The following is a 21,229-nucleotide window of genomic DNA, read 5'->3' as shown; positions in this document are numbered from 1 at the left end:
TTCTTTATATGTAATTTCTAACTTAAATTTGCTTTTCCCATGGAACGATGTTAAGAGTTAAAACCCGGGCTTAGAAACTGACAGTCGTGGGGCTGAATCCAAACTGGCAGTCATGGGGCTGAATGCAAATGTATCTGCATTGTTTTTTTCCTATGCCCCACTAAAAATATGAGATAATTTTTAAAATTATCACACTTGACGGGATAAAACCTGGATCTCTAGCTTCTCTTGAAAGTCAGTGAACTATAGTTTCCTGTCACTTCCTTCATGGGTACACATGTTCCCTCTTCACACTTTTACCTGCCTGTATCCTGGAATCATTTGATTTTATAACCCTTGATCTAAATTAAGGGTCAGCAAACTTTTTCTGTAAAGGGATAGATAGTAAGTGCTGTGGCTTTACAAGCTGCACTTGTCTCTTCTGCAACTATTTATTTGGTGCAAAAGTAATTGCGGTTTAAAAGGTTAAAAAAATAAATTGCAAAAACTGCTACTACTTTTGCACCAACCTAATTACTCTGCCACTGTAATAGGAAAGCTGCCATAGACAACAGGTAAACTTTACCTACAAAAGCACGATTCAGGCCAGATTTTGCCCACAATTCATAGTTTGCCAATCTCTGATCAAAATGACCTCATCTGGGGCAAGAGCTAGCAGAAATCTATAATGTTATCCTCCCCTATCAGGGAGATAGGTAGATGCCTATATAATACAGTAGTTCGCCCATAGTGTCAGTTTTGCTTTCTGGGTTTCCGTTACCTGCTGTCGACCTTGGTCTAAAAATATCAAATGGAAAACTTCCAGAAATAAACAATTCATAAGTTTTAAATTGTGGGCTGTTGTGAGTAGCATGATAAAATCTTGTGCCACACTGCTCCATCCATGCAGGTATGTGAATCATTCCTTTGTCCAGCATATTCACATTGTTGCATGCTACCCATCCATTAGATACCTGGTAGCCTTCTCAGTTGTCAGATACATTGTCTAGGCATTAGCATCACAGTGCTGGTGTTCAAGTAACCCTTAGTTTACTTAATAATGGCCCCAAAGTACAAGAGTAGTGATACCAGCAATTCAGATATGACAAAGAGAAGCCATAAAGTGCTTCCTTTAATTGAAAATATGAGTACAATACATTTTGAGAGAGAGCGCATTCACATAATTTTTTATTGTATATTATTATATATATCAAATTGTTCTATTTTATTATTAGGCATTGTTGTTAATCTTTTACTCTGTGTAATTGATCAATAGAACTGTATCATAATTATGTATCATAGGAAAAAAAACATAGTATATATAGGGTTTGATTCTGCCCATCGTTTAGGGCAGAATCCCCTGGGGGTCTAGAAGCATATCTCCCTCAGATGAAGAGGGAGTACTGTACTCTAAACCCTTCATTATATTAGATGCACTTTTTATGTAATTTCCTTTGACCTAGTGTTATATTTCTGTGAGTATCATGCTAATTTTATGGTAATAACTTCACGTTATGCTTTAATATCCACATAAGCACCTATTCTTGCCTGTATTTTTATCTAGCTTTATGTCAAGGCACTAAGTCAAGTTCCCAAAGAAATTATGTTGGAATTTTTATTGAAAACTAAAAGCATGGTCTTACAAGCATGTCTATGTAATTTACATACTTCATATAATATCTTCTCATTCAGAGACATAGTGTCCATCTCTTTTTTTTCTCATAAAATTTCCTATTCTCAATAAGTCAGTAATTTTTTTCTGAGTTATAAGGATTTATGTATTATTTCTATAGTTTTTTTATAACTTTATTTTTCTTAAAAATTGTCTTTCAATTACACTTTCAAATTACCTATTGTCAATATATAAGGAAACTATTAATGTCTCCATATTTATATATCAGGATGCAGGACTTAATTCTCTTTAAAATAGTAAAAAAAATGTCCTTTAGATTTTCATGAGTTTTCAAATTTGTTTTAGTCAGCATTATTTTAAATATCTTATTAAATGCATTTTAGCATCTATTAAAATGATCTAAAATATTTTCATTTTTAATGCAATATATAACATTAATAGATTCACCAATATTACAGTGACATTGTCTCCTTGGAAGAACCCCTAGAACTAAAGATCTTCAAGTAAAGACTTTTGAAGTATTACTAAGCTTTAGATGATGCTGGCATAATCAAATCAGACTCTGCTAATGTAGTTTCTTCTCTCACAACAGGAATTTCACAGGTGATCTTGATTAGATGAACACTGGCTCTAACCTGAAAGAGTTCTGTTAAAGGGGTCGGCGCACTCTTCCCCTCCTAGATTTCCTGACGATCAAGCGAAATATACTTTAACTAGGAAAATTTATGCCAGATTCTAAAAATACCCACTTTGCTGAAATGTAAGATGTTATCATGGCAATGTGTATCTAGAACACTATAATGAGAAACAGTAATGCTTACTTGCTATTTTTCGTATTCTTTTTTTTTTGACTGTGCAATATATATATATATATATATTAGAGAAAATGGCCTGTATTCACTTTAAAAGTTCTCAGTTAGTTCTTTTAAAATGTTACTTTCAAAATGTTAAATAATCAACATTTTTCAATAAAGGAAAATGTATATTTTGCAGCATATATTATAATTCAGATAAAATGTAGGTCTTAAAAAAAGTCTACATTTTTATTAAACCAGTAAAATATTAAAGTAAGGTGTGTACTAATGTCTTTACAGGGAATAAAGATTTTCACAAATGAAAAGCATTATCATTAAAAGTTGGATACAGATGAAAAGTCTCATACTTAAAAACCAGAACATTATCTTTATTTTTATGATTATGTCTTTTATATTACCATTTGTTAATATTCACAACTAAAATTCAAAAATTTCAATATTGCACTCACACCTGGTAAGTTGTATTTGTTGGTAATGAAAATAGTATTCAATTGAACCTAAAAGTGCATTAATGTATAATAAAAATTATATTTTTATTGCAATTAAATTGGTATGTTTTAATGTATTTGAAGAAATACATTATTTTAATCCAAGCATACTGTATATCATAAACATTAATGAATTTTATTTTGTGCAATATAAATAAATGGCATTTAAGGATGCATTAAGTGTGAGCATCTACAAGCAAAAATAAGTTTATGCATTATACATGGAATATAAGCTTTAAATATTTTAAGTGTTTTTGATTACAAATAAGCATATACTATCTTATTAAAATAAATGAGTCTATTAGAATTAGCTTAGACATATAATTTCCATAAGAAGTATGCTATCTATAAAGTATAAAGTGCCACCAATAAAGTGTTTTGAGAACACATATAATATATACTTTGCAATTACCAAGTGAACTATGTTAACTTTATTTAAATCTGTAATGAAATTTATAATTTGGCATAAGCACACTTGTTAAAGATAGTGTCACAAAGTGCTACTCGTTCAAAAATAATTACACGGTTCCAGCTCTTTGCAATTAATTACAAAAGCAATTATATGCACGGACAGAGTAACATATGCTATCTGGAAGCAAAGCATTTGGTACTCACAGATACAGATGGGTATGTTTGCAGACCATTGGTTATTCTCTTGACAAACAATGGATTTCTCTCCAATTAATTCAAACCCAAACTGGCATTCGAACCTTAAAACATCACGATTAGAAAATCCATCGCCTTCTCTAATTCCATATAAAGGTGTACCAGGATCTCCACAACTTTCTTTTTCAATTTCTGTAAAAATAAATTAAAGTCACTTTCCAAGGGTTTCAGGCATATGATGTCCATACATCCCATTTAGTACATGCACACTCTCTATAGCTGAGATATTTCAGAGAAAAAGTTCTTCAATCTTATTTTGTTGTTGTTGTTGTTGTTGTTGTTGTTGTTGTTTATTCTTTTGCTCCTCTTATGGACCTAATTTGATGAATTGATCTGTAGGTAATAATTAGTGTATTTCTCTCATTTGGAGGAAACTGAGGTCCACAGCTCTATTGTGGTTGTTCCTAGCAGAACAATTATGACAAGATTCAGATTTCCTGTCTGTACTGTACATATACTTACACATACATATGTATTTTCCCCAAATCCCAAGACTGTTCTTGTTTTTGTAATCTGTACATGATACAGTAGATCCTTAGGTTGCGACCAGGATATGACATATATTTTCTGTCTGTGTACCCCTCCAGCAATCAGTCAATACCTTTCACACATGATCTGCCGTGCTCCCTGATACTAGTTGGTTAAATCACTTTCCCAACCAGAACCCCCCCCCCCACACACACACACACACACAAAGAAAAAACCTCCTTAGGGCAGGAATCCATTGTGTGTTCAAAATTACCCGGATATGTTCCTCAATAAATGTTCTTTGCAGGAATTAAATTGAAGAGGTTGAAAAAAATTCTCTTAAGAGCATATTAAAACACCCTTTTCTCCACATTCAAAGAAACTCAAAATATCTAGGATCTTCATTGTGAAGCTATAAATGTCCATAGTAATTTGTTGTGGTGGTTTGGTTTTTAAGATATGGAATCATCTTAATACAGATGTCCTCAAACAACAGCAAAAATCATAAAAATTAAAATTAAAAAATATAAATGAGATGAAGTTATGGCCTCTTAGCACACTCCAACAATCACACATTCTTAGTTTTTCTGTATTCACCACACCATTTTGGTGTGCATCTTTTCAGTTCTTTTTCCAAGCCTTTATAATTATGCATAGACATATACAACATATAATATTAACCTGCATTTTATATAAATATAAAAATCCTCTCCAAAAAGACTATGTAGCACTGCTTCATATATGTATTATAAATTATGTTGTATTCAACTGTCAGTATTATTTTATACTTGCTCTTTCTTCACCAAACAATAATTTTGGAGATATATTTGAACAATTTGTATCCTTAGTACTGGGTTTGATATTTTATTTTTATCTATGACATAGTGAGTGACATTTGTCTGTATGCATAGGGTACCAAAAATGTATACACATTTTAAGAAAGGAAAAAAAAAGTATTAAAATTGTAATAATATACTCTTATACTGATAACAAAAGATGAATACAAGTCACACGTATGCAATTTTTTGGTACCCTACACATCAGCCTACCCATCTGTCTCCTCGTATCTGCCCCTAAAGAAATGAGAGTCTATGAGATGGATCCTTTCAGGGACTTTGCTTCACCTTTGTGCTTACACCTTATGTCTCCCTGTTTGGCCGCAGAAAGATGGCTGGCTAGTCAAAGACCGGTACAACTCCCCATGGGGTCGGGGGTGGGGGCAACCCAAGCCAGACACAGCAATGTGGGGAAAATATGTGGAACTCATGGGGTCAATAGAGGTGGGCACAGCCCCCCAACTTCCCCTGGCTAAGGAGAGCCTCTGCCTCTGTGGCTGCATTCCTTCTCACAAACCAGCAGGGGAAGTGACTCAATGATGTGCTCTCCATCTATTCATATGCATAAAGGTTTTGTCCCTTGGGGAAGTACTTATCCTGAGACTTAAGGTTCTGCTGCCTGCTGGCAAGGGTGATTGGCTTGAATCAGTTTCTTATTATAATGTATGGGATTCACAGATCTTGAGATTGACAACTTTACTTCTTTTACTTCTACACCTAACTAATAAAACCATGAGTTGGCCTGATTTGTGGCTCAGTCCTTGAGACTTGAGTCCCTTGGCCTGGCTTGCACTCTATTCTTGTCTACTGACTTTCTTAACTTTGTGCCGCTATCCTCGCTTCCCACAACTCTTGTTGTGCTGGACATAACACCCTCCAGTGTGTGTATGTGCATGTGTATATGTATTTATTTATTTTTAAATTTTTATGTTGTTTTTATCCAGATTTAATATCAAGAGGTTAGTAATTTTTCAAGTTTCACTAGTCTTTAGGCTAGTTTTTATAACAGGAATAATTGGATCCTTGAGTGTTAGTACTTCCTAAAAAAGCTGTCTGAAACATGATACAATTTTGAGGTAGCTATCTGACCACCATTTCAATCTCTAATGTTATTTTCCTGCTGAAGGTTGTTTTATTGTTTTGTTTTGTTTTGGTTGCTGGGGGAGCAGTACTGGCAACTTATATATGTTGTAGAAGTGACTTTTTCCAAGGTTCGCCAGGTTAGTAGTTTAATAGTAATAGATTTGTGTTACAGGATTTTAGGATACCTCTTTATAATTATATCATAGATCTTTCTCACTCCTAGCTATTTATTTGTAGTCTTCCAGTTTTCTTTTCTCATACTTACAAAGGATTGTGAAATTTATTAGTCTATTCAAAGAACCAACTTTTGCTAATCAATTACACTGTTTTGATTTTTATTTAAACATCTTTCTTTTTGTCTTTTGGATTTCATCTGCAACTCTCTTTTGCATTATTTTGCTGTTCTTTTTCTACCTTGTGGAGCTATTTTCTTTTTAATAGTTTATTTTCAGCCTTTCTTGCTTCCATAAAAAACTTGTCTTTATAAATTTTCTTTAGAGTATTGCTTTGATATAGAGCTTTTTTGGGTTAACTTCTAGGTAATTTGTAATTTGCATTTGATTTCCTCTTTAACTCATAAATAATTTCAAAGTGTTTTTAAATTTATGGGTTGGGGCTATCATTTTGTTGTTGATTTCTAATATTACTGCTTAGTATCAGAATAAATATATCCAGGTCTCACAGTAGATAAATCCTTAAAATATACTCAATTTGTTATATTTGTCAAATGGAAATTGTTTATGCCCTTAATTCTCTTTTGTTTACTCTCTCTGACAATTTCTAGAAGAACTATGCTACAGTCCCAAATAGAGTATAGATTTTACCACATTTACTTTTAGTTGAATCAAGTTCACTTCACATGGTTTAAACCATCATTTAGTCACTCAATTTATTCAGCAAGTATTTATTTGAGCACCTAAGATGGGACAAATTTATGTTCTAGGTATGTGGGATCTATCAATGAATAAACAGACAGTGATTCCTGCTCTCTGGTCACATGAATTCCATCACAAATTTATAAATAATAATAAATAAATAGCATCTTTTTTCAGAAGGTGATACATGCTGTGGGGAAGGTATTGAACAGGGAAGAATGGGGCTAAAGTGCTAGGTGATGGTGGGATGACACTGTTGTTAGGCTCAAAAATTTTATGACTCATCTACCATCTTATTGTAATTGTTTCTGTTATTGAAAGAATGGAAGAAGAGGTTCTCTTTCACCTGAAAAAGTTTTTATTTTTGCCCTCACTATGAAATGATAGTTGGTAAGTTACAGAAAGTTAACTCAAAATTATTTTGCCTCAGCATTTTGAAGATGTTTTTCCTGGTCTTTTATCCATCTATTATTTCTGATGAGAAATATGGTGCCAAACCGATTTTAATTCTCTTATAAAATTAATCTGCTTCCTGCTTCCTCTTTTCCTTTCCCATAAGTGTTATGATTCCCTTCTAGATTTGCTGCTTTTAAATGTAACTATCATATACCTAGATATTGGTTTTTAAATCATTTTTTTTAACTTGGTGCTTGATAGATTCCTCCTGTCAAATACATTGCAACCTTTTTTTTTTTTTTTTTCAGTACTAGGAAATTTTTACCATTATTTCTTTTAAAATATTGTTTCTTACATGCTCTCATCTCTCTGAAATTCCTTTACACTGAATGTTGGAACTTTGGGATTTAACCTTTATGTCACTTAATCTTTTGAATTTTCATTATAAAAATTCTATATTCTGAATTCTAGAAGAATTACATATATGTAAATATATATGTGGACATGTTTATTATAAAGTCCACTTTACTAATTCCCTGTGTACTTTTATTGAATCCCAATTCAACCTATATACTGAAAAATTATGTTGCCATTTCCTGAATATTTAATAATTGTTACTTTTTATTGTTTTATTACCTATTATTTTTTCACACATACAATTTCCTCTTATATTTATAAAGATATCTAGTATAATTATTTAAAATTACTTTCTGCTTTTTAACTCTGATTCCTTGGGTATAAGCAGAAGGATACTTAGACAGCAGCAGAGTAAAGTTTCTTCTAAAGCTGCATATTTAAAAATATTTTCAGTGAATCACAACGGGGGTTAAATCTATGAAGAAAGATACAGGAGGAAGTAGTTTTACGGGAGAACAAAACTCTTCATTTTAAGCAAGCTGTCCAGTGTTTACTTCTCTATCTAACCACACAGGCCTTGAACTCCCCATTTTCACCTTCAACCACCCCTGCCTTCAGGTTTATTTGTCATAATATGAGAATCACATTGTACTTCTGGGTGCAAACTCCTCCCTCTATTGATCTCTGATGAAGCCACTTTTACGGTCTCCATCCTGACCTGGTGAGCCTTCTGCTTGGTAACTGATTGCCATTCCGTGTCTGGGTATTTGGCTCTGTAGCTGACATCTTTTCCTCTGTAGCAATTACTGCAGTTCGTCATGATTGCCAGTGGCATTCTCCCCAGAGGCTTCTGGCCCTGGTGCACGATGGCTTCCTATGCTTCCACAGAGGCACTGGTTTATGAAATTCTCAACTTACCACTGGACCTCCTATATATCTTTATATGCTTAATTATATTCATTTATCTTAGGGGTCCCCTGCAGCCTCATAACAACTGAGATTTTATCTTTCTATTCCTAAGGATCAGTAAATATTTTAAAATATGATTTCTATAATCTGTGTGTCAAGATCGAGAGTACGTGCTTAGTCGACTATTTTGAAGCCATACAGCCTTCTTTGTTTCTTTAATACAACATTCTTTTAAAATCAAGGATACGTTTTCAAATAAAGGTGAAATTTTTGAAGTAGCAATACTCTCTTATACTGAAAAACAATGTGCAGTAAGTCAAATAAACATATACGTATTAGATTCGCTGCCTTTAAATATGTTTTTTTTTTCTATCCAGGAAGCAAGACTAATATCTGAAGAAATAATTGATGTGCAACAAATGAGTACTACATGAGAAACATGCACAAAGAACAATTATTAATAATAGGAGCTATCATTTATTGAACATTAAAACTGACTGGCACTGTGAAAACGTATTTTAAAACATTCATTACATAATTTAATCATCATGACAACCCTATGAATGAATTATTTTCATCTACATCTGCAGATGAGAAAATTGAAGTTCAGAGAAGAAATGGCAAAGATTGAGTATTTGTGCCACTTACCTCAGTTTATATGGTAATCTAATCCTCACCATGACAATTGATATTTGGAGGGAGAGTCCTTGGAAGATAATTAGGTCACGAGAGTGGAGACCTCATGAATGGGATTAGTACCCTTGTAAAAGAAGATTTAAAAGCTCCCTTGTATCTTCTGCTAGAATATGTGAGGACACAAGGAGAAGACAGCATGCTATGATGTTGGCCTTTCTAGTCTCCAGACTGTGATGTTTATTGTTTATAAGTGTGGGGACAGAGCCCCAGAAAGCAGTTTCCAGGCTCTAGGCCTCACATAGAAAGGTGCTGGCTCAGGTAGTAAATGGCCATCAACTGTGATTGGATGGCCATCAGTTGTGGCTAGTTGGCCGTCAGCTATAACCAGTGAGCCATTGGCCACTAATATAACTGCCGTGGCTACGCTAGCAAAAAAGTGGGGGCTAGCAAGAAGATGGTGGCTGAGCTGGCAAGCGTGGATTACAGTTAGGATGGCGGGTTGCGGACAATGTGGATCTAGCCTCCAGTGAGACCTATAGTACCGCCAGTGAGAATATAGTAGTATGCCTCCTCTATCTATGGCTCTGTGGGTGTTCCTTTTTGGCCTCGCCATATCCTGTGTTCTTATGTGGGGAGCAGGACCAGAGACCCTGCAGGCCGCCCTGCACGACAATAAGCCATGCAGCCTACAGTATTTTAGTTATAATAGCCAAACAGACTAAGAGACTAACAGGCTCAATTTCATAAAACTTGTGAATAACAGTTTCGTTCTGTCTGACTCCAAAGTCTTAATCACCAAGCTGTTGTGGAGGAATCTCCATTTATTAATTACCTATTTATGAAATACTTATTTAGTTTATAATATATATCAAAAATAACACTGGGCAGTAGGGACATGGAGACAAATAAGATGAACAACAACAACAAAAAAGGACAAATAAGATGCAACCTCCGTCCTTAAATGAGGGCCCAAAGAAGTTATAGCAAAATCCTCTTAGAGTAGGTGACCCTTGAACTATCTTAGAGTTATCTCAGTGAGTGAACTGGAAACAGTGAGGAAGGAAATGTACTTCAAGGAGGAAGGAGAAGAGCAGTATGAGAAAAAAAAAACAAACAAAAAAAAAACAGATGTATTTTCCCTTCACTTTTCTCTGTTAGGCGGTGGATTGGTGGAGTTAGTTAGGAGGCTGCCTGAGTCTACTGGGGATGCTATAACAGAATACCATAAACTTCATGGTTTATAAACAACAGAAAATTGTGTCTCTCAGTTCTGGAGTCTGGAAGTCCCAAATCAAGATGCCAGCAGATTTGGTGTCTAAAGAGGGTCCATTTCCTGGTTCATAGACAGCTGTTTCTTTGCTATGTCTTAAGGTGGTAGAAAAAGGAAGAAAGCTCTCTGGGGAACTAATTACACTCATCAGGGCACCACTCCCATGACCTCACAGAGGCCCCCCTTTAAATACCATCACTGTGGGAAATAGGTTTTAATATACACATTTTTGGGGCACACAAATATTCAGCCTATAGCAGAGGCAGTGATGGTGGCACAAGGGGTTGTACAGGTAGTGAGTGCAAGACGGTGATGTTGTGGCTGGGGTCAAAAAAGTGAAAGCAAGGCCAAAGATGCAGCCGGAAGGGTTGGGACATTAATTACATATAAGGAAACTGCAAATTATGAGCATACTGAGGATAAGGAGTGCAAGACTTCTCACAATCAATAAGGGGATGTGGAAAAAGGGAAAGCTAAAATAATCCCGAGGGCTTGAACTAAAAGTAGAGGAATTGGTGTGAACTCACATTTGAAATATAGACATAGACTATAGATTTAGATTGCATGTGTTTATACATGTATATGTCAAATATATACATATATGTGTACATATACGTATGCACATATATATATTCTAGCTTCATCCAGTAAGAATCCTAAAAGCAATAATTCCCTATATTAACAAGTACACTGAGTGTCCAGGTCTTGGTCTAAATACCATTTTTTCACTAAAATGAACCAGAAAGTCTGCTTCTAGGATTGACAAAGAAAAAGTGCAAGATAGATGAGTCTGGTACAACTTGTTGTGTCAAAGAACAACAAAAAGAGCTTAAAGAATAATGGGACATATCAGAAGACAGAGGAGCTAGCTTGAAGGGACTCTCTAGCACCATTCTGGGGCAGTTTCAAAAACAGTGATAATGACAGATTAGAACTAATTGAATACAATTTAAATGAATACATCTGTATGCATAAAAATGAATGGGAGAGAAGAGAAAACATTGCTTCCCTGTAGAACAACACTGTAAAAAATGTAGAATTAATGAAAATAGACATTTGGCAGCCATCATCGTGATTTTGGATTTGGGGTGAATGTTTGATAATAACCAAGATACTGGCATAGTTTTGGTTCACCGCTCTGTAAAACACCTATCCATCACAAAGGTGCAAATGGTGATGTTATCATTAAAAAATTCAGGAGACACTAATTTTACCAGGTGATCAAGGATCACATCACCAGTGTAGGATATACTAACATTGCCTTCTGAAGTGATGCATTAAGATGATAAGCATAATTTCCTTCAAGAATGAAGGGCTTAAGTCTGGATATGAGGAAAGACTGGATGGACCCAGATTATGAGGAATCTTATAAAATGAAAGGCAGGTAATTTTAAGCTATCAAGGTCATGTCAAACAGGGAAAAACTGAGGATCTCCTCCAAACTGAAGAAACTGAAAAAGACATAACAAATAAATGCTATGACGTTATGTGGGTTGAATCCTGACAAGGCAGGAAAAGAGACATTTTTGATTTGTTGGAGAAATTTAAATGGGGTCTGTGAATCATTTGGTTGCATTGTATCAATGTTGATTCTCTAATTTGGATGGTCATTGTGTAGTTATGTGAGAGTCGGACAATTCAGTTCCTCCCTGTATGTCCCTGGTGCCTTTACAGCTGCTGCCCCAGCGCTGGAGTTCAGAGTGAGTGAGTTTGTCAGTGAGTAAGTCTGTGCACGGACCCTTTAGTAGAATCACCTGGGAATCCAGCAGCCCTCTGTCTCACTCAGCCATAATCTCCACTGGTTTTCACAGCCAGAACTTGTGGGGACTTCTCTTCCAGTCGCCGGAGCCCTGGGCTAGGGAGCCTGGTATGGGGCTGGGACACCTTGCTTCTCTGGGGAAGACCCACAGAGCTGAGATACCCTCCAGCTTTTTAACTGCCACACATGGTGTTGAGGCAGGATGGGTGGCATAGGGAATTGACAACCTCCTCCAGAATACAATGTGAGGCACCTTACAGGTTACATAAGAAACAAGTGACTGTATCGGCACCTGTAGCTGTAGGAGAACAAGAACCAGTTTCATTGAGCAGGGCTAATCCCTAAGACTGGGACCTGACATTTAGCTAACTATAATGTCATTATAATCTCATTTACATTGTGGTTACTACAATCGGATGTTGCCAAAACCTGCCCCTGGGAGGTATAAATACCATGGCCAGGACTTTGTTGGTGCAACTCAATCTCTGAGTTTGTCCACAATTCCCTCTCAAGTGTGTACTTTCATTTCAATAAACTTCCTGTGCTTTCCTGCCTCTGTCTCGGTCATGAATTATTTCTTGTGCAGAGACAAGAACCTGGTCACCACTGCGCCAGGTTGAGTCCTCTCTTGGACATTCCCATGAGCCTCCAGCAAGAGTGTGGCACCTGCCTGTTCTATATCTCTGCCCCTCCTATGAATCTTGATGTAGCTTCTTCTGTATATTAACTATAGGACTCCTGTTTTGCTAAACTTCAGATGATTCTCAATGATGGATATTCTGTAGTTTAGTTGTAATTTTGATGTGGTCATGGGAGGAAGAGAGCACAACATTTATTTACTCTGCCATCTTGACCGGAAGGCTAAGTCACACAAATTTTAAGTGGCAGAACTGCATTTAAACATAGATGGTGTAGTTCCAGAACATGAGTTCTTAAGTACTATACCCTCTCTTAGAACCTAATATTCAAGAATAGTTGTGGAGTACACAGAGAAGGAAATAAGGCAATACAGAATTTGCATACAAAAGTGTGGGGTTCTACAAGTAAAGGTAAGCAATCACAAATTCTTGTAGTTACTGAGAACTCCATATATAGAAAATTAAATGATGCATTTCAGTTACATCTTGTGAATAATTTAAATTTTACAGTTGTATCATTTTTATAGAATTTGAGTAGTGTATATTTTCTGTTTAACCCTCAAGAACCATTCTCCACCCTTGTCTGCCTTGCCTTTTGTGCCTTCCCCATAGGCTGGGAGTAAATGTTGACCCACATGGACCCATAATAGGCACCTATGATACTGAATTCTTTTGTGTATAACAGGTGGTTAGGAAACAGGTGGCACTGTCAAGAAATGGGATGAGGATGTCAAGAGGAGAAGGCAGTAAGGTTATTTTTCCCCATTTTTTTTTTCTGCCTGATCACAGTGGGATGGATATATTATATTCCTTTACTGAAAGCCAAGCTTATATCATGCTAGCTTCTCCACACAGCTGCCCTCTGAGAGCTCTGGTTATCATTCCTGAAAGTGATAATTGCTCCCCATTATCACTAGTCAGGGATACTGTGTAACCCCTTGCTAGTTTTCTTAAGTTCTGCTCATACACACCCAGTGTGTTAGGCGAACACTACTCTATGGAAACCTCAACCCAGTGTGAATGTACCATTTGTTACCTGTGTGGTGTCCCTGATTGACACAATATAGTTTATAATTGAAATATCAATACAACCCCAGAATAATTCATTTAGCATTCTACTGATATTCGATTTGATTATCATACAATATTTTGTCTCTTAGAATTAAACAACATTTATAAAGTGTCACCTCTATTGAGTATCAGCTAAACACTGTGCATCATTCAAAATTAAATTTGGACGTAACAAAGTGAATATCCACTCCCAGAATCAGAGGTCGGCACCCATTGAGTAGCATCTGGTTTTGCTCTTTTTCCTCCTTGATGTGGAGGCAAATGAATCAGAAACTAAGAAAGAGGCGCTAACATAAGTGAGGATGGGGGGTTAGAGGAAATATAAGCAGAACACTCTAGAAGGCTCTCCTCCTGCAGTGAGTTGAAAACAAAATTTCATATACAGGTTTAAACGGCAGTGACTGAACTATGTACAACAGGAATCTTTCAACACTTTTTTTTTTTTTGGGTGACCAAGTTACTCTGACCCTTGATGTTTAAAGTAATAAACTCTAATTTTAAATTCAATCAGATTTCCAGCCAAAGACTAACATTTGGCCTTAAAGTGACATAGAAATTCTCATTGATCAATCTCTGACTTGACAACGGTTGACACTGTAATTCAAATACTTCATGGAGAAATTGTAGGTTAAAAGAATGTGATCTGTAAAACTTGCAGTTTTGCTGATTCTTAATGTTAAGAAGCCTCTTGGGAATCTCATTACCTTAGCAACGGGCTTACAAAGGTTGTGAAATATAGAATCATGCAGCTGGAAAAGACCTTGTGAGTTAAACTCCATCTCACCTTCAAGCATCTCAGACAAATGAGACTAGTCAACATTTAAAGATATTTTGAGAAGGAAATCTATAACTTCCCAGGCAAAGTAATGAAGGACATATTTGTTTGCAATAATAAATACATAAAGTATTTTACAATCATGATGAAAACACTGACATTTATAAAGCTTCCGATTAGGCACAACCATTTAATAAAAAATATGTAAAATTTAGAATACTGGTAAATAGACTCCCAAAGTTGACCATTTCACACAGAGTTGGTGTAGAACATCTGCAGTCGATACTTAAATTATATATGCTTTTGAGATGCAGCAAAAAGAGACACTCAAAAAATAATTTAAAAACCTCAATTCTTAATCATATTTCACCTTAAAGTTTATAGAATACCTTAAGATGTTTAACAGAATTAGGACTTCTTCATTTGTAATAAAAAAATATGTGTTTTTCTTTGGTTCTAATTAGAATGTTATTTGGTATATCATTAATTAGGAGGTGTTTTTTTTATGGTTGTATTTATGCATTTATGACAAACCATTTACATTCTGTCATTTCAGTGCCCAAGTCTCAAATTGAGAAGGTAACTGAGGGACCTACAGTTAATGTCTGTGTACACAAACAGTTTCCTACCCTTCACAGGAGCCATGATCTCAATGCACTCCTTCAAAATTCAAAGATGATGGTATTAGGAGTTGGAGCATTTAGGAGCTCATCAGGTCAAGAGGGCAGAGTCTTCGTAAATGGGATTAGTGTTCTTAGTAAAGAGGTTCCAGAGAGATTCATCGCCCCCTTCCACCATATGAGGACACAATAGAAGGTGCCAGCTATGAACCAGGTCGAAAACATCCACCAGAAGATCACCATTGATCTTGATACCTTGATCTTGCATTTCCTTGACTGATAACTGTGAAAAACATATTTCTGTTGTTTATAAACTAACCAATCTATGGTATTTTGTTTTAGCAGCCCAGATGGAGTAAAACAATAGGTATAGAACAATTGAATTTGAGTTATGTAGCAATTTCCTCCAACCCAGTGATTATCGGACTTCTGGTCATGGATTTATGGGGGTTTTAGGCAAAACCCTACTCAACAATGATAATTCCACCCTCTTTCTTTCTTTCTCAAGAGAACATCTTGAAATTCAGGAGGGTGAGACTAAGGTTATTTTTAGGGAAATAGAAAGTACTCTAATTTGATTAAAAATAAATAATTAAACAGAAATACAATAAGGTATTTCAATTATTGTTAATAACATATTTCTTGAAATTTCACAAAAACAGTTCAAAATACACTATAATGTAACAACTCCAAACTTAAGAAATAATGCTAACTTAGTAGTTCTCTAGTATATACAATTGTTTCATTGTCCAAAACAATTTAATGGGACCAGGTGAGAATAAGTTAAAAAACAAAAATAAAAACAACAACAAAATGCTTTCTGATGATGATAAAGTATCTTAGGGATACTTTATCAGGGAATCTAAAGGTTATTCTTACTAACTTAAAAGTATATGATCAATCACTAATCAGTAGAGAAATGCAAATAAAAACCACAATGAGATATCGCCTCACTCCAGTCAGAATGGCTATCATCAAGAAATCAACAAACAACAAGTGCTGGTTAGGATGTGGAAAAAAGGGAACCCTGGTGCACTGTTGAAGGGAATCAGTATGGAGGTATCTATGGAAATCAGTATGGAGGTATCTCAAAAAACTGGAAAGGGAACTGCCTTACGACCCCAGCAATTCCACTTTTAGGTATCTATCCAGAGAAATCCAAGACACTAATTCAAAAAAAAATACATGCACCCCTATGTTTAGTGCAGCACTATTTACAATAGCCAAAACTTGGAAACAACCAAAATGCCCATTGGTAGATGACTGGATTAAGAAACTGTGGTACATTTATACAATGGAGTATTACTTGGCTATAAAGAAGAACAAAATCTTACCATTTGCAACGATATGGATAGACCTACAGAACATTATGCTGAGTGAAATAAGTCAGTCTGAGAAAGACAAATTCCATATGATCTCACTTATATGTGGGATCTAAAGATCTGAATAAATGAGCAAAGTAAACAGAAATAGTCTCAGAGATATAGAGGAAAAACTGATGGTTGCTAGAAGAGAGGGGGTGGGGATGAGGAAGAAGGGTAAAGAATTAGACAGCATAAATTGGTAATTACAATATTGTCATGGGAATATGACAGACAGTTTGGGGAATAAAATCAATAATGTTAAGATTTTGTAGGGTTTCAGAGGAACATATCTCATTAGGAAGACGACTTTAAGGACAGTGCAGATGCCTGACCACTGCACTGTGCACCTGAAGCTGAAGTTGAATAGTATTGTATGTCAACTATATATACACACACAGGCACGGGATATGGAGTATATAGCTTAGGGAATAGAGTCAATGGAATTGTAATAGATATATATGATGTCAGAGGGGCAATAGATTGGGGGAGAGTGTTATTACTTTGTGAGGGGTGAAATGTCTAACTATTGCATTATTTCATACACCTGAAACTAAAAAAAAAAAAAAAAAAGAAAGAAAAAAAAGAAACAAACAAAAGAAAAAGCATGCAGCAGGGTGGAATAAATTACTTTAAAAAAAGTATGTAATCAATTAATTTCAGTTCATTATTTACTAAGGATACTGTGTACCAAGAACTGTGTACATACACTGTGTACCAAGAACTGTTCTAGGTAACATGACCACAAAAGAGTGTATGTCATAATTCTGGCCATTAAAAAACACATTCAATAAGAGCTGCCACATAGATGCATTAAGGATATATATATATCCTTAATGTAAGAACTCTTATTATTATATTCTTAATGTAAGAACTCTTACATTAAGTTCTTAATGTAAGAACTTAATTCTTACATTATGTAATTCTTCTTAATGTAAGAACTCTTATTATTATATCAGTGTGTATATAATATATAGTGTATATAAGTATATACTATATATTATATAATATGTAGTATATATGTATATCTATCTATCTATTTATTTTTTTAAATTCCCTGGCACACATTTTTAAGAGAAAAAGAACAGACTATGCTCTAGTCAACACCTATGCCACAAAATGTAAATGTTTTAAAACAAATCTCAAATCTAAGATGATTTGAGAAGTTAAATGCTTTTCTTATGTAATCTGATTTAAAGGATATCTTAAAGATGAAAAATCAAGTGACAAGTGACTCTTCCTCCCTGACTTGCCCTAAGGTAGTATTCTTAAATCTTGATCCATTGTTTACATACCTAAGGTCATTCAAATGACCTGGCTAGCATTCGTCTTTAGTTTGGGACTAGGGCACAGTGTCTGTGGCAAAAGCACAATATGTATTTGAGATTTGGCTACGCAGGAATATCTGCTCAAGGGCATTTTCAATGTAAAAATCTCAAATCAGTTGATGCCATCAACCAGATTGCCATAGCCAGCTAACTATTGATAGCTTCCTTATCAATTTTACAGTGACCTCTCATTCATACATTTGTTCAATTATCTATTAGCATTTTCATTCAAGAAAATTTCTTGAAATTGTACTATATCCTAAATGTTGGAATAGTAGGTGTAAGACTCTATTACTGCTTACTACGAAAAGACAAGTATGTACATACACAAAGTATGATTAAGTAATGTCATTTTAGAAGACTTGGTAGACATGAGAATAAAATGAACAAATTTGTTTAAGAGTGAAAAGGCAAAAACTTCTATAAACTGAAACACAGACTAAGTTCAGGAAGATTTTTCAGGACACGTGTGGTTGGGGTGAGGGGCGGCATAGGGTTTGTGGTAGTTTCCGGGAACTGTTGGACCAAAGGGATGATAATGTAAAACAGGACATTTGGAGAAATTCAAGTAGCTCTGTATTGCTTGAGTTTCAGTGCAAGGAGGGTGAGTTCAGATATGAGGTTGGGGAGATGTGGGATACCCGGTGTGCTCTATGGAGGACCTTTGACTTTATTTTTAAGCAGAGTTAAGCACTGATAAATCATTCTAAGGATGCGTACCCAAGTACTCCACACACACAGCAATCATACTAGTCTCGCGTGAAATAAACTAAACATGATAGAGTCAATTAAGAAGCATGTCCTTACTCCCTTATGAACTAATAGTCTAATAATGGAGCAGTAAAATGAAAGTATCAGGAAGCATTCTATTTTACAAGAAGACTCAACATACCATTGTTCACTTGCAACCGCACTTAACCTGTCTATTCTTCAAACATTTTCCTTTGAAGTACTTTGAATGAAAGAACAAAGTGAAATATAGATTTTTGTCTAAATCTCTGTAGCTACCTGTTTAAAAGAGTTTGCAAGAAGGGATAGATCAATATTTTTTGAACTATAATAGCAATCAAAGTAAATGGATTTTTCTTTCGAAAGAACCGTTAACTGCTCGCAGCCTAACAGCAGCCATCAAAAACTTCTAAGTGTTATTGCTCTTACTATATCTACCACGGAGTGAAAGCACTTATAATTATTTGAAGGTATATCTATAAAGCAAGTAAGAACTCTTATTATTATAAAAGACTATATTGAGAAAAACCAGACTGCAACAAATGAGCAGAATATGACTTCTGTCTTAAATGTAATAGCATTGCTACAGTATTAGCGCTTCATGGCACTAAGTCCTGGCACTATTCACATGACTTTTTTACAATCTAAGAAACAGGTATTGAGCTTCCATGTGTGCTGAGTTAGTGGGGAGGGGGCTTATCCTAGATGATTTGTACTAGGTCTTTGCTTAAGGAGAGAAACAGTATTTATTCAGGCATTTTGGAGAACTGGTGACAGACATAGAAACCACAGATAATTATACCATTGGGTCTTTGGATCTGGTTTTCCTCATATAAATGAGGTTTGTGTGGATACTACCGTGTGTCCCCCAAAATAAGACCTAGCCATACCATCAGCTCTAATGAATCTTTTGGAGCCAAAATTAATATAAGACTGGGTCTTATGTTATATTATATAAGACCTGGTATTATATTATATTATATTATATTATATTATATTATATTACATTATACTATACTATATTATACCAGCATTATATTGTATTGTATTATATTATATTATATTATATTATATTATATTATATTATATTATACTCAGTCTTATATTAAAATAAGACTGGGTCTTATATTGATTTTTGCTCCAGAAGACTCATTAGAGCTGATGGTCCAGCTAGGTCTTATTTTTTAGGAAACACAGTATTTGCAAGACATGATATTTTGGGCTGTAAAATGTTTAAAAAGCTGAATAAGATATAGAAGATATTTTACAGATTAAGTACAAATCACAAGTTATAAAAACAGTCACAGGGATACACGGTACAGCATAGGGAATGCAGCCAATAATATTGTAATAACTATGTGTGGTATTAGATGGGTACTAGAATTATTGTGGTGATCACTTCATAAGGCATATAGATGTGTAATCACTATGTTGTACATCTGAAACTAATATAATATTGTATGTCAACTGCAATTTAAAAACTTTTTAAAAGTTAAAAAAGGACATAAAAAAAATGGAAAAAAAAATTTTACCAGGGGAATTTTAGCCCTCATGAAGAGATTTTCCTTGAAATTCCCTAAAATAGGCCAGAAGGCCCTAAGTGGAGACCAAGTCACCACTGAGCATATAGTACATATCAAAAGATTTATACAAAATCAAGGCTTGGGAAAGAAAAAGAAACTGAAAAAATAAAATGAAAGGACGAAGCAGGAACAGTTGAATTAGTTTAACGGATTGCGGACTCCTTCAGCAGTTTAAACATTTCTAAATTATCTTTATATGACTGGTACCCAGTAAATGGGAAACATCCAATATGTTATTTTCTCTTCTCAATTTTCGTGAATCATAAGGGAAATCAAAGGTAGAAAAACTGGAAGTCAAAGCTGGATCTCATTAGAAATCCTAGTCTACACTAACTAAACTAGTCCCAAACACAGTGCTCTGGATTTATAAATTGTTGCTATATTTGATTTACAGAGAACCGTTCTAAGCAACAGTATGAATTATATATCATCACAGTATATATATTTTTTAATAGTTACATCAAGGTATTCTAGAAAAACCCAATTTCATACTTATATCTCAATATTTCGTGACTGGTGATCTCTGTGGACTTCATATATAAGGGAACAGGGATGAAGGAGAGAAAAATTGTGTGTAGAGGCCTGAGGGGAGTTAGAGGAGAGACAACAACTATTGAGAAACTTTGGTTCTTGAACTTTTGCTGGCCTGTAGGAGAGATTTTGATTGGAGACAGAGAATGAAGTTGGGGTTAGTAGGAAAATTTGTGATCCTGGGTACAAGTCAGTAATGCTATAGGCTTCAGATGAAAAACTGAGAAAAAAAATACGAAGAGGCTGTGACACGCACCTCTGACAGCATAGACACAGGGTTTAAACTGAAGGTGATCAACAATGAAAGGCATCTTTATAATAAAAGCAGGATTCTCAGTGAGATATTATTTTGATTTAAAAAAAAATGAACAAGAGTGAAAATTCCTTGTCAAGTAGCTGGGGGAAAACCAATTATAGTTCAAT

The 21,229-nt window shown here is 35.0% G+C and overlaps 1 protein-coding gene across 5 annotated transcripts in view; it reads right to left on the bottom strand.

Annotated features, from left to right (window-relative positions):
* The window catches only part of CSMD3 (CUB and Sushi multiple domains 3), a 1,140,077-nt gene that overhangs the window by 404,711 nt on the left and 714,137 nt on the right, over positions 1-21,229 (bottom strand). For all 5 annotated transcript variants that reach the window (XM_081069899.1, XM_081069900.1, XM_081069901.1 and 2 more), the window contains one exon: positions 3,531-3,713. In XM_081069899.1, coding sequence (XP_080926025.1) covers positions 3,531-3,713 — 183 coding nt within the window. The remainder of the gene's footprint in view (positions 1-3,530; positions 3,714-21,229) is intronic.

The sequence above is a fragment of the Rhinolophus hipposideros genome (genome assembly GCF_964194185.1).
Source record: "Rhinolophus hipposideros genome assembly, chromosome: 13".
NCBI classification, from domain to species: Eukaryota; Metazoa; Chordata; class Mammalia; order Chiroptera; family Rhinolophidae; genus Rhinolophus; species Rhinolophus hipposideros.
This window is presented reverse-complemented; position numbering and strand designations above follow the sequence as displayed.